The sequence below is a fragment of the Accipiter gentilis genome, chromosome 30, assembly GCF_929443795.1.
Source record: "Accipiter gentilis chromosome 30, bAccGen1.1, whole genome shotgun sequence".
NCBI lineage: Eukaryota > Metazoa > Chordata > Aves > Accipitriformes > Accipitridae > Astur > Astur gentilis.
In genome coordinates this window covers 9,661,177-9,675,566 of record NC_064909.1, presented here as the reverse complement: position 1 = coordinate 9,675,566, position 14,390 = coordinate 9,661,177, and the positions used below count along the sequence as shown (strand labels likewise).

General features: G+C 43.0%; 1 protein-coding gene across 1 annotated transcript in view; it reads right to left on the bottom strand.

The window, feature by feature from the left end:
* PPP2R5A (protein phosphatase 2 regulatory subunit B'alpha) overlaps positions 1-6,641 on the bottom strand; it is a 46,570-nt gene extending 39,929 nt beyond the window's left edge. Inside the window, exon 1 of the mRNA XM_049833491.1 lies at positions 6,471-6,641. Coding sequence (XP_049689448.1) covers positions 6,471-6,621 — 151 coding nt within the window. The 5' untranslated portion in view covers positions 6,622-6,641. The remainder of the gene's footprint in view (positions 1-6,470) is intronic.
* Between the last annotated feature and the right edge of the window lie 7,749 nt (positions 6,642-14,390).

Sequence of the window (14,390 nt, the reverse complement as noted above, 5' to 3'; positions counted from 1 at the left end):
AGTACAAGTTTTCCATACGCTTAGTTGCTGTGCCTAGCAGTACTACAGACAAGAAAACCACAGAAAAGCCATGCACAGTAGCCCCACAGAGCAGAGCAGATGAGAGTAGCATGGTAGAACCCGACGTATCTGTACACAATAGCGCAGTACATACTGAATCATCAGTCTTGCTACTGAGCTACAATAGCTACTGAGCATGCCTTAGAATTTGGACCAAATTAGATCCACTTTCATTAGTAACTATGTCCTAAGCTCCCACGTACAGCAAACATTAAACCTCAAGACAGTAAGATTTTTTATTTTTTTTTTAATATTGACACTGTACAATTTATTTTTCCTCTAGTCTTAGGAGCAGTTTGAACTGTTTTTGCTGAAACTAAGAAAATTAGCCTGAGGAACAGTTCCAAATAAAACTGTCCATACTTGGCATGGAAAACTTCAGTCCAAACAGTTTAGCAATGCTGTAAGCAGCTGAGAATAAGGTCTTGTGAAGGAAAATTGTAGGCAACCTTAACTATGATGAGCTCTGCCTTTAAGTCAAAAGTATACTATGAAATAGGCATCTTGTAGACAACACACTTCATTGGCCATGAACTCAGCAAAATTTAACAGAAACTAGTTCAGTGATAAAAATCAGTGATTCAGACATCAAAAAGAAGCTGTCGCTGCTGGTCCAGTTTCTAGCAGAGCATTTTGCCAAGGAAGTCTTCTAAAACAGACATTACTTACTACCTATTCATCTAGTTTGGCTGTGGTTCCAACCTTCAAAATCCACACACTGTTACGAAACTATAAATATAATTTTAACCTGCTAGATTAAAACAGGATTCAGGACTACAATGGCATAGAAGCTGAATTTTATACCCTTCCCAATGGAACTGACTTTTATTGCATAAGAACACAACACATATCCCTTCTATGCTTAAACAGAATATTAATCTGTCCAGAACTGTTGGTATGACACCTTTTCAAAAGCACTGAATGATTTTAAGACAGATATTAAAAAAAAATCCGTAGATTGAAATAATCTTCTTTTGATCAGATAGCCTCAAGCAATAAGTAATTCTATTTGTATTTCCTACAGCAACCAACATTAAATTCAGCACCTGCAAAAGCAATATCTGACTAAACTAGAAAGTAACGAATATGGAAAAAGAAATCTGATACTAAGCTGGCACACAGAAGATGTGAAAGATTTAAATAGAAAAGTTCATGTGAAGACTGTCAATAGGCTCTATATTTAGGAGTTGCTCTTGATGGAAGTATATTCCAAGACCAAAAATTCAAGTCTAAGGATAAAAAAGGTCAATTTGTTAAGAATTAAAGACTAAATGTTCCACTCCATAAACTAGGAACGGTTCCTTAATATAGGAAAAAAAATTAAACAGCTCATTTTTCATGAAGCTACATTAGAATATTAAAAAAATTCTTAAAGCTTTTTTAGCTGTTATAGGTTCTCTATTTCTCAAGATTGTTACTTCACTAAACATAAGTTTTGACTACTTTATAGTACACCCTGCTGAGATTATACAGAAGAGTCAAAACTAAATTCCTCACAGAACATCCTCATTCTTCATCTGAAATAGAGATTATCTAAGCTCTCCCGAAAAGATCATAGTTGCAAGGGATGTTGAATACAAAAGGTAGAGAGAGGATGGGGGACTACAGAAGAGGAGATAATGATCAATCGTGAGAGATACAAAAAAAAAGTGCAAATCTGAGATGGAAAACTGTCATTTCACAAATATTTATTAAGGCTGTAGTAAAAGTAACCATTCTAAAATTTTGAAGGACATTTTCCTTTGGGGAGCAAAGGCAACTTAATATGAGAAGAGGATTCCTCTCACCTGTTTTTAACTCCACTTATTTTTGTCACTCCGAAGCACACACTATATAACTACATACATGACTATAAGTCCCTGCCCATGGCAGGGGGGTTGAAACTAGATGATTTTTAAGGTCCCTTCCAACCCAAACTATTCTATGATTCTATGACTCAAAACATTCAAAGTTTAAGGTTCAAACTGACTCTGATAGATTTAATAACGTTAAAATTTTACCCATAAGCAAGCTTATTAGGCCTTCCTGTATATAGTTTCCACAAAAGCTTAGCTTGAACATGGTACCTTGTTTTCAGTCTAACCAAAGCTCGCTCTCAAGGGTTTAAGTAAAGAAAAGAAAATGGTTAACATCTATTTTAGGCCCTGTATTTGATGTTGAAACTACATACCGGAAAGTCGTTTTAAAAATGTCTTATTCTAGTATACTTCACCACCACTTCTAGTATACTCTCAGCCCCACAGAGATAGTTATAACCATCGCTAGCCTAAGGTTGAAAGATTTTTGGACCACTTTCCAGTTCCTCTGCTGTAAGCACCAGAGTTTTCTCTGTGGGGAAGCAGTTTAATTTGGAAGTGAATACTAAGAATTTCTTTTCATATATCTGTTCTCTGAGCACAATATAGGAAATAAGCCTGCAGTGACGTGTGTCTTCCCAAATGGATATCCACTATTGAGAAGATCACAGAAAGGCATCAGGAAATGTTTATTCATTCCAGTTGCACTTGACATGTTTGGTACACAGGAAAAAAGGTGTATTTGCTTTACAACCTGACAGACCACATTAACTGTGCTAAATAAAAGCAATGAGTTGTGTTTTCACCATTTTCCACCTGTATTTTTACATGCTGCTTCAATGAAAAATTACAGCAACAAATATGCATACTTTTACTGTAATGAGTCAGATCAGGTTCCAAGGTCAAGTTGTATCTCTTTTTTCAAAAATGAAGGTAACTGCATGTGCTATTGCAGTCTTTTAAAAGACTTGCTATTGAGACAGAACTGCCACTTCTTAAGACCTTAAAAGTAACACTTCCTTTGCCAGTTTTCTTTAAACAACACCCTCAGAATTGTCCATGAAGTGATAATGTCCTGCTGTTAACCAGCATGTTATTTTGGCTGCAGATTTTTCAAGGATTTGTATTGTCTAAACTATAAAGTAGCAAATGAAAAGGAGATGGGGGGGGGGGGGGGGGGGGGGGGGGGAAGTAACTTCAACTTCTAACAGGTTTAGCAAGCTTTTTTTTCTTTTAAATACAGTCACTGGTTCTTCAGTATTTCTTATTCAGCTTTTAAACAATACAGTAAAATGGACACTCTCCTGAATAACAAACACATAGGAAACCTGCTAACTTAACTGAAGAACACACTACTAATTTATTTTATGTATACTGACATGAGTCACTTAACTGAAGAACACACTACTAATTTATTTTAGGTATCCTGACCTCAGTCACATTTTGCTGAGCTTTTATCTAAAAATGCCAGATATCTATCACATACAACAATAAGCTGAATGTTAACGACAACACACAATCTTGCTGCCTGTCCTCTCAATCTACACCACCACCACCCACCACCCCCCCCAAAAAAAACCCCAAACCAACTCCAAAGAGAAAAGTACCTACTATTTGGGACTGTTACCTACTACTTACAGATATATTTCTTCTCCTAGCAGTGATACAATACGCAACCAAATTAAGGATTTTTGGTAAAATACAGCAGCAGCACAATTAACTCCAGAAATACGAATTTTTAAGATTTTCTGTCTACAAGCTTTCAAACAACACAACTATGGAAGCGTGTTACACAATTTGATCTGGCCATTTCAGTGGCAAACAAACAACAGTCCCTCGATAAAAGGAAAAAAACCCACAACACTATCTACCCAAGAAGGTACTTTTTGAAGTGGATAGGCAGTTTTTATTTTTCTTCTGGAACATCTCTCCTTCCAGTAAAATAGATGCAAGTATTTTAGGCCAGTCTGACAAACCTACCGGGGAGTTTTAGAATACAGTTTATACTTATTTTAAAATATTTTAAAAGTGATGAAACAAGACAGTAACTATAAACAAGATGAAATATTTTACAGCAGCATAATACCAAACTGCTTTTTTTCAGCTACAAAACACTACTTTTCTCCCAATACAGGCTTCAAACACCTCACATTTAACCATCTATTTGAAGATAACTGGAAAACCGAAAAGCGTTCATCTAATTTCGTAAGTGTACGCTAAGCGCCCTTAGGCATCAGTATAATGACTGTACTTTCCTTTTTCAGCCCCTCCCTGGGAACACTGACTACTATTCTGTAAGTGACTGGCAGCATCACAACTATTACTGAATTCTATAACTTTCAAGAATAAAGCAAAGCTTCATTTTCCCAAGACATGTGTGATTAGAACAAAAAGTTTACAAAATGATATGTTTATAGAGAAAGAAAACACCTTCTTTCTAGAAGCTTTTATAGTTAGGGGGGCAGGGGAGGTTCAAGACAGGAAGGAAGAGAGGGAGGCTCAAGCCGATGGAGAGAAATCATCCTATGTCCATAGCTACGTTCAGGACAAACCTAACATCACAAACCCAAGGGAGAAAACATGCAGAAGAGTGCTGCCCAACTTTCTGCTAACTGGCCAGTCGGGATACTATATTTCATAAAAGTATATTTTGCCCACAATTTATGGTCTGAAGCAGTTTTAGAGGGCAAGTCTTTAAATAGAAAATCATAAAGATAGATATAATTTTACTTTAAGAATTTAATGCAACTCAAACTACTACAAAACTCTGCATAACTGAAGAAATTCCTCTGATAGTTTATGGCCTCAAATTTCCGAACATCTGAGCTGCTGATGCCATGCACAATTTCTCTGTGTTATAAGTAAAAAGCTGTAAAACCGCACCAACAAAACAGTAATATTTAAACATATAGAGTTAAAAATTTACTATCGTAGTCCAAGCTCAGCAAAGAATGTAAACTTGGACATTTTGCTGATTTAAGCTGGAATTACTCCCTGCATAAAGTATGTATGTTTAACTGTTTGCTGGATCAGGAGTCAAACTTTCTGAAGTCTGCCACCTATGTGCAATATTTACCAAGTGCTTTTACAAGGTCTCAAGTGTGATTTTATAAAAATGATCTCTGAGGAAAATATACTGTCTAAACAGTGTGTAAATAGCAGAAACTAAATACTGATTTCAAACATAATATTCCGTTTATAAATCCCTCAAATCAAACTAGTGTACTAAGACAGGACACAACTTCACAGAGAAAAGAAAGCTCAAACCAAGCAGCACGAACACCCCTGCTGTTGTTAAAACTAACAGGCAAAGCTGCTGCAACAAACATGCTAAAAAAACCCCAAACCCTCACCTTGTTACTCTCCTGCCCAAGCTTACTTGCATTTAATAACATTTCTGCCAGTTTTATTGTTCATGTACATGTGCCACTCAGGAGCAGGACAAAAAAAAATATCTTGAAATACTACAGACATGACTGTAAAAACCATGAAAATCAAACAGGAAAAAAATTACTTAGTATGCAGGACTATTTTTAAGTTTGCTGTATTTCATTCAGATCTTGGATATCTGCTGGAAATGATCAGAGATTTTCTCTACCATCACATGATGCAGCTTCAAAAACCTGAAGACTTTAAGACTAGTGGAAGTAAAATTAATATGCTAGGTCACCTTAAGGTACTATCTCTCACTTATTTTTCAGGTCCCTGACAAATACTTTAATAACAAGTTTATATTCTCTGCCTAGTAACTATTTCCGTAATTTTTAAAAGAAATAATATACAGAAATTTATTTTGATGCTCAAAGGTGTGGAAGGTTGCAGTTAACTTTCGTTTCATTTTTCTAATCTAACAAACTGAGTCTTTTCAGATTTTAGCTCCAGTACAAACATAAAAGCTTCACTATTTTAACGTCAGCAATGTCAGCATCTACAACTTCCATTCACTTGTGAGCGTTCACATACAGCACTATGCAGGAGAAGGTCTCTGAGGCAACTTCTGATCATTAAAGAAAGACAAGCAAAACGTCATTCAAACACCGTCCAAAGGTGACGGGAAGGAACCAAGAAGCCGAACGCAAACTCTCTCCAGTAACTCAGGATATTCTGCCACGGGCACCGAGTTCCTCTTCGCAAAATCCCCCCCGTAGGAGGAGCCACCACTCGCTCCTGGGTTTTAGTGCTCAACTCCCTGCACTCCTGAACTCAACTTGCCTACGTTTTCCTCAATAAGCCCTCAAAAAGCACACCTGCCCCCCTAACGCTCACTCCTAAATGACCCAGAAAAGGGGTGGCGAGTCAGCGGGGTCCTTCCCCGGGGCAGAAAGCGAGAACCGACCTGTACGACGCTCGATCGTACGAGCAGGGGAAGCGAGCCCATCTGCACACGGGACTACTGCTGCCGGCTCCCTACCTGGAAAGCAGCGGGGGCGGAGGAGGACACGGCTAAAGGGCAGAGGGTGAGGGGGAAGGGGACGAGCCAGCACAGGCGGCCACAGGGCAGCGCGGGGCAGGCAAAGCGGTGTCAGAGGGGGCAGCGCAGCCCCGGGCGGCCGAGGGCACCGGCACCTGCAGCCGGAGGGGGGTGGGGGTGGGGGGGAGACGACAGACGGGTACCTTTGAGCTGGGGCAGCGGCGAGAGCTCCACCTGGCTGCTCTGGCTGCGGAACTGCGAGGAGCCCTGCGAGCGCTTCTGCCTCTGAGCCTTGCGCACCGATTTCCGTGTGAAGCCATCCACTTTCTCCGCGGCAGAGATGGCCGCCGACATGGCTGGGCGATGAGGCGGCGCGGGGGGACGTCGCTCTCCAGAAGCATATATTAAAGCGGAGGGAGAAACGGGCGGGCAAAAAAAGGACTTAAAAAAAAAAACCAAAAAAACCCCAAAAAACAACAAACCAAAACCAAGTCCTCCCTGCCCTCACGCACGCACACACCCCGACGGGGAGAGGGGAGGAGAGGGCTGGCGTCCTAGCGGCGAGCGGGGCGGCGGCGGTGCCGGCGCAGTCTGCTGGCTGCCGGGCGCTGGGGAGGCTCCTGGGTCCGGGCTGCCGCCTCGCTCCTCTGTTCCTGCTTCCCTCGCCGTTTCCTCTCCGCGCGGAGCCGGCTGCCGGGCAGGCGGGGGAGAGCGGCGGCCGGCGGGGGAGCGGAAGGGGGGGAGGAGGAGGAGGAAAGGGAAAAACAAACAAACAAAACCAGCGACAACTTTGCCCGGCGAGGCGGGCGGGCGCCAAACTTTCCCGCGGGGAGGGGGGGGGGGGGGGGGGGGAGAAGGGGACGACGACAACACACCGAGCTCCCACTCTCCTCAGGGCAGGCGCGACGCGAGCCGCCGCGGGCCGGGCTCGGCGGCGCCGCTGCCCCGCTCCCGCCTCGTTCGCTCCGCGTCCCCCTCAGCCGGGCTCGCCTGCGCCAGCCCGCGCCGAGCCCGCTGTCATCGGCCGGACTCTCCCCTGGGCCGAGCTCGCCGGGGAAGCGCCTTCCACTCCCCGCTCCCCAGTCGCTCGCTTCTACACGCCCCTTCTCCGCCTTCAACCGCCGCCGGGTGCTCCCCGCGCCTCCGCCGTCATCCTGCCCCCTCCTGCTACGCCGGGGGCCGCCACGAGTGTCTCCGCCCGCCGCAGCCGCGCCGCCAGAGCCCCGGAGCCGGCGGGCGAGCGGCCGCTCAACTTGGCGGAGCGAGTAGAGTTGAGGGGAGGAAGGAGGGGAAAGGGGCGGGGCGGGGGCGACCGCAAAAAGGGCGAGAAGGGGCGAGAGGAGCGGCCGTTGCTGGCGGCGCTGGATGATTGACGGCGCAGGGCGGCCAATGACAAGAGAGAACCATGGAACACCCCCCCCCCCCCTCCTCCGCGCAGGGCTGTGTGGACGACGCGGGAGCTGGGACGCGCGCCGGAGAGGGCGTGATTGACAACAGACTTCTCCAACCGAGAGGAGGGGAGGTGAGGCGGGCGGGGTTTTCACGGCGACGTAAAACGCGAGGGAAGCGGGAAGAGGGGAGGGACGGGGGTGGCGGGCGGGGCGGGGCGGGCACCGGCCAATCCGCGCCGAGGAGGAGGTCGGGGGTAAGCGGCGGAGTGGGGACGTTGGGCGCGCGACGCCGCCGTTACGGCGGAGCCCCGTTGCCGCGGTGGCCCCGGCCGCAGCCGCCGCCTTCTCCTTGTGGAGCCCCAGCCCGCCTCACCTCCGCCCTTCGGGCCGGGCCGTGGGCACGCTTGAGCGAGCCGGGGACGCCGGCTCCGGTGCCTCCTGCGGGGCGAGGGCTCCGAGGCTCGGCAGGGGCTTGCCTGGCGGTGCTCGAGCTGCTGGGACGGCAACGGCCGCGCCTGGCGCCCTCAGCGAGCCGTTAGCAGCCGCGCGCGGTGCCGGGAGAGGCTCCTCACGGGGGAAGGGGCTGAAGGGTGTGTGGCCGTGAGGGGAGCGCGCTGGGAGTCACGGCAGCGTGCCAGTGCGTTTTATGCCATCTTCTAAGTGCCTCTGACTTCTTTTTTCTCCCACCCTCCTGGCACCTCGACGACTTTGGTCTTCTTCACATCTCCGGATGAGTTTGGCCCTTGGGAGTCCGCCTTACCATGGGGGTTACTTTTTCACACTGAGTCACGGGCTCGTTTTGCAGGCTGAAGGTACAAAATTGCCCCAAACAAGCACATGCTTAACTTCCAGGGAATGAATATTCGTGGAGTAACTAATTATTCTGTTTTGTACAGTTTGTATGGTTCAGGCTGAAGTTAGGTTATGAGAAATGAGAACAGCGACTGCCGCAGCGTATGAAAATGATGATTGTGCGTGCAGTTGGTACGCGGCTGCATTAAAGTCTGACTTATGCTCGGTCCCATTTCCGTGTACAAACCGTCCCCCCCTTTTTGGACTGCAGACACGTGGGATGCCTTAGCTTGTAGTCGTTCATGTAGAGATATGTTTTATGCACATCAGCACATTTCTTCTTACTCTGTAGTTTTAGGTACCAATTCAGCAAATAAGTATTTGTAGTATTTTAAATACACACTCAAGTTTCAGTAGCTGTGGTAGGACACAAGTACTGTAAGGTAACCGTACTTTTTTGTTAAATGCCTTCGTGAGTTAATCTTTTTATGTGTAAACCATAAACCAAAAGCCAAGTGTAGATTATAGCTTTATGTGTACATAAAAGACGACAACTGTGGAAGCCTGTTCAATAGAAACTGTTGCCTGTGTTTCCTTCTGTCATTCTTTCCTTTTTCCTTTCGTCTCTCAGAACAGTCTCTACTAACTTTTTAATGTACGATTACTTGTGCACTCCTGTCTTTTTTGCTTTAGGTGAAATAATCTTTAGTGTTTGGAAATAAGAGAGATGGAGACTACTCTAAGAGAATTCTTTTCTGTATACTTCAGATTCAATTCCGGATACACCATATCTAGAAATGATAGGGGACAAGTGTAATATACTGTTATCTATCTTGTAGGTGTGTAGGCTTTTTATTTTTTATATATATATATATTTTACAAAATCCATTTTACAGACAAAATGGCAATCTTCAGGCACTTGTCCTTTAAAATGCCAACTCATGTATTCATTGCAGTAAAAGAAATCCTTGCATTCCTTACTTGGTTAATTCGCATTTCACTTCATGGCCCACAGCTCCTATTGAGAGAGCGCTAAGGCCCAGACCCTGTATCGGTGTGTTCCTCTGTTCCTGCCTGCCCTCCAACAGCTGTCATTTTCTTCTGCACCCATTTTTAGAAACTGACACTGCCCACTGTGTCCTGTATACTGTTTATTGGCAACTCAAGCCTTGCTGCCTGTTTGCAGTGTAAAAGAGTCTACCTTAAAGTTTCATCAATTAAATACTTTTGAATTTGTAAGTGAAAAGGCTTATGTAAATTCTAAGTAACGTAAAAATATTTTTTGAGATTTAAAATGTTTTCTTCAAGGTTACTAGGCTTTGGCATGGCTGCCGTGCTGTTTAAAACTATGCTGTAAAAATCTGTTGGCAGCTAAAATTCATGACATAAAGACCTCAGTAAATAATAGGTGTAGTCTTGCAATGATGGGATTTTCATATCAAGTGGAAGGTATTTTCAGACCATATCTATGTGTATCGGTCATAAAAGAAACATAGGTGAAATCTGAGTCAGCCAAACAAAAAGAAACTGTTTTATTCTCCCAAATAAATGAAAAGTATTTTTATCTGTTGAGTTTTCCTGTGTCTTTTTAATACAACTCTTCTGTTTTGGAGGAGAATCAACTGTAGACCAGGTACAGTTTCCCAAACTGAAATGGTAATGTTTGAATTAATGTACACTTGAAGTCAGTGGAATTACATGGATGTTCGAATTACTACACACTTGAAGTCAGTGGAATTACGTGGCTGTATGAAACCATTGGAACATACAGGCCTGTGGGACTGTGGTATTTGGAGAAAAAAATGAAAGCAAGAGCTCTGACTGGCAATCTGAAATAGCTACGTTTGAGAAGGCTGAAGGTTGTCCTTCCCCACTTTCTGCACATACTGCTTCCTACACAGCTGTCGGAGCTGCTCTGAGTCAGCTTCTGAACCCCCTGGTTTTTAGACTGTATTTAAAGACACACAGCAATGATGCCAGGTTACAAGCTGCTGGCTCCAAATCCAATTCATAAAAGTCTGAGGTGTCCACAGAGAATGTTGTGAATAGCAATTTTATGCCAAGCTATTCCCACTCTTAAATCAGAGCCCTCAATATGTGCTGAAGCATTGATTCTGCAAAACCTCACACATGTCTCTAATTTGACTTGGAAGAAAGCTCATTATCATTCATGATCATTATTCAAACCAGAGAAGCAACATTCTGGAACAGATTTAACTAAAAGTCACATTTGCAGTTCTTTTCATTCAACGACAGAGATTTATTTCCTGCACCTTCTTAGCATCTTTTACCCAGGAGTGAAACCTTCGGAAAGGTGAATGAGAACTTGATGTATCATTAACTTACAGAATCCAGACCAACTTGGCTTGGAAGCGTGGTGCTTTGAGTAGCAGGTTGCTACCAAGTTTTTGCTACAGGGAGTTCCCTGGTTGTCAGCAGACGAGGAGTTAACTATAGCTCTGCTTTCCCATTCTTCTGTACAGATGCTTAGAGGCCAAGCTACAAGAAACCTAGCTCTTCTCAGAGACAGTGGGAGGAATATTTTACTGAAGAGAATGCCCTAAGTGGGTGAACCCTCAGCCAGGAAGGTTTACGGAGAAAGATTATGAAAACTTACTTGTATTTCCTTCTCAAAGTGAAATCTTTTAAGGAAAGCCCTGTTGGCTGCAGCCATGCCTATATTTACTACTGCACCAACCCATCCGTTTTTTGGGGTATTTCAACTAACTTAAAACACATTCTGGGCTAAGTCTGTGCTCTTTCAAGCATGCATGGAATTAAGATTAAGCACTTGGACTGTCCCGTTAAAACCAAGTGAGCTATTCATATACTTCAGCTTAAACTGTATGTTTACATGTTCTGTGGTCTGCGCTGGCTAGTCACTATCTAGCAGAAGTGTTCCGAAGTCTTCTGCTTGATAAATCCTTAAATAATATAACATTGGTTATCTCAGAGACCATCTGCCTCTTTCTTCCCAGAGCAGGATTTGAAATTCTGGGATTGGAACTCAGAGATTAGTTGGCGAGGCCTTCTTTGTAAGGGCCCAGTGTTCGATTTACTTTGGCTTACCTATGAAAACATCATTATAGTCTTTCCAGGCAAAACTATGTGTATGGGTATGTGCAGGCAATGGGTTGTTAAAACTAGCTCTGCTTCATGTTGTTATTTTAAAAACCTTTTAATTAAATCTTCTGTCAGACAATGCAGCATGATTGTGTTGCAGATAAAAAAAAATATTTTAAGAAGTTTGTACACACAGGCACACACAAGCACAGGTACGCTGATTATCATAACTGATAGTCCAATGAAAATGTATCCCGATTTAACTCCTTAATCCTGCCTGTGTCTTGGAGTGTCCTTTTGGGTGGAAACAGTGCTGTTGGAGAACTCAACAGCAGTCCTTCTGGCTCAGTAAGATGCAAAGCATCCCTTAGGGATATAGGTTTACAACTAAGCTTTCAAAGTCAGTTAGCATCTTTGCCATAATGACATTTCCTTAGCAAAAAGCTACAGAACATGAGCATATGTGTATTTATTAATCTGTTCTCTGTGCTAAAGATTTGTTTGCATTTTATGTATAAAATGGGGAAAGATTGTCAGCAAGAGGAGCGGATTCTTATATTTTTAAATGTAACAAATGGCACTTGTATTCACTGAAATGCAAAAAAACCACCCCCAACCAACAACCAATCACCACTGCCAACAACAAAAAAACACTGTAGCCTTTCCTCTACCGCTTTCTAAATGCTTTTGTCTGTGGCAAACCAGACCTTTGTAAATGCCAGTGAGCGCTATCCTCAGCGTTACAGTATTCTGTAAAGATTGTTCAACATGGCATTTAAAAAATAAAAGGGAACTATTTCTGTTATGAAATGTTTGGAGGTAAAAGCTAACACCTGGAAGCTTGAGTTCTTTCAGAAATAATTCCTAATGCCCAGTGAAGGGAATTAAACAAACGGCAAGGTTTATTCCGTCAGCTTCTCAGCAGGCTAACAAGAATTACTGCATGCTAAGAATCAGCTGCTCTTGGAAACTTAATGAATGTGGCAGCCAGAAAAGTACAAAATTGGCCAAGAGATGTAAACCAGATATATAGGCTGTAACAAAGAGAAATGAAGAGGATTAGGAAATCTCTCTGTAAATCCAAGGTGGAAAGGGTTCGCTGTACCAGGGTTTCCGAGCACTTTGACAGTGTAGAATACTTTCTGTAAGGAATTGGTTTTGCGTCTCGAATTGTAATTCTATTCCCTTGTAATTCTATTCTCCTTGGAGAATAGTAGCAGAAAAGTATTTTTATATTTTCATCTGTCTCTGCTGTGATTTAGCAACTGGAAACAAAGAGCCAAGCCTGCCGAACAGCCAGTTCTCTGCAGCCCACTAGCAAGTGGGCTGGCACCCATCATCTGCAAATCTGCCCTCTCTAAGCAGGCTCAATTTCAAACTCTACCTTTTCAGGGGCATTTTTTAAACCTGCAAAAGCAGAATGAGTGCAATTAGTAAGGGTGAGTCTTAAATATTGATTAATTATAATCAATCCTTCCACTCCCCAGTTAATGAATGAAATCAAGTCACATGCACTTGTGGATACTACTAATTTGTCTTATAGGTTATGTGGCTTTTGTGTGCAGTTGTTTCACATTTTCAAGTTTTTCTCAACTGTTTCGAGAGCTGCAAAAGAGACTTCTAGGAGACAGCTGTGGTTCTTACGTAATAACATGACTCCCAGAGCTGGATATTTAGGGGAGGGGTGGGGGGAAGGGAAGAAGTAAGACTTGAGATAAGTGGTAAGCATGGGTAAGCACACAGAAGAGATTGATATGAGTGTTAGAGAGACGTAAATAATGTTTATAGTAATTTAGACATTTGTCTTTTTGTCTGTAACATCCAAAAAGATTTATTTTTGCCAGCAGATGGAATAAATGGTCTTACTGAGATTTCAGAAGTATGTACCTCCCTGTTAGGACTTGTCAACCTTGGGGAAATGTACTGCCTTCCTTATAGCAATAGAGCCATAGTGGTCGAATTAAAGCAGCACAGTAATGCCTGTGATTTTTCCTTATGTAGATGTGCTCTTAGTCACAACGGTAAAGGCAGCGGCGCTTTTTTCTGCCACAGTGAAATGTGACATTATAGCAAAAGCTGTCTCTCACAAGTCACTGTCTAGAGCAGGATCCCAGTTTCCCTGCTTTTGCTGAAAGATGGAGCACCTTCAGTGACCTGACTTGCTCTCCTTCCAGTGGATCTGACACCACAGTCACTAAAGCACAGACCGTGCAGCAAGCTCACTTAATCCTACCCGGCGAACACATGAGCCACAGTTTGCGTTTCAGTCTGTAAATTGTTCTTTTGTTTTGCAGGCTTTACTGAACACAGTTTTATTTCATGTGACTGTGCTATTTATGGAGGAGTAAATATTGCCGGGGGTCTATTTAAAAAGGCCGATGACCTGGATTTTTTTCCATTTGAATTATCTCCAAGAGTCAGACATGTTTAACAACTGATTTTTTTTCCCTTGTTGCTGTAGATTGCAATCATTTCTAACATCTTAGATCAACACCAACTAAAAAGACAAAAATTCTGAGAGAAATAAAACTTCATGTAGTATGAATGTGATTAGACAGTATGTGACCTTGCCATTTTTGGAAGAGATGAATTCTATCCTGAACTACCAGTTATCAACATAGCATGTTTTTAACCTCTGAATATTTACCTTTTCATACTGGTAGGGTAATTTGAGTTCATAACTCTGGTTTGTTTTTTTTTCTTTTTTTTTCCAAGTGTGTTTCCACCTATTATAAATAAATAAATAAACCATGTTTTCAGATAGGGAAGATTTAAACAGTGCAAACGGTCGTCTTGCTGTTCTTGCAATCTAAATAGCAGTATTGCTTTACTATTTAAGAAGTGGAAAGTTAAACATTGCTGAGAAAATAGTGCTAT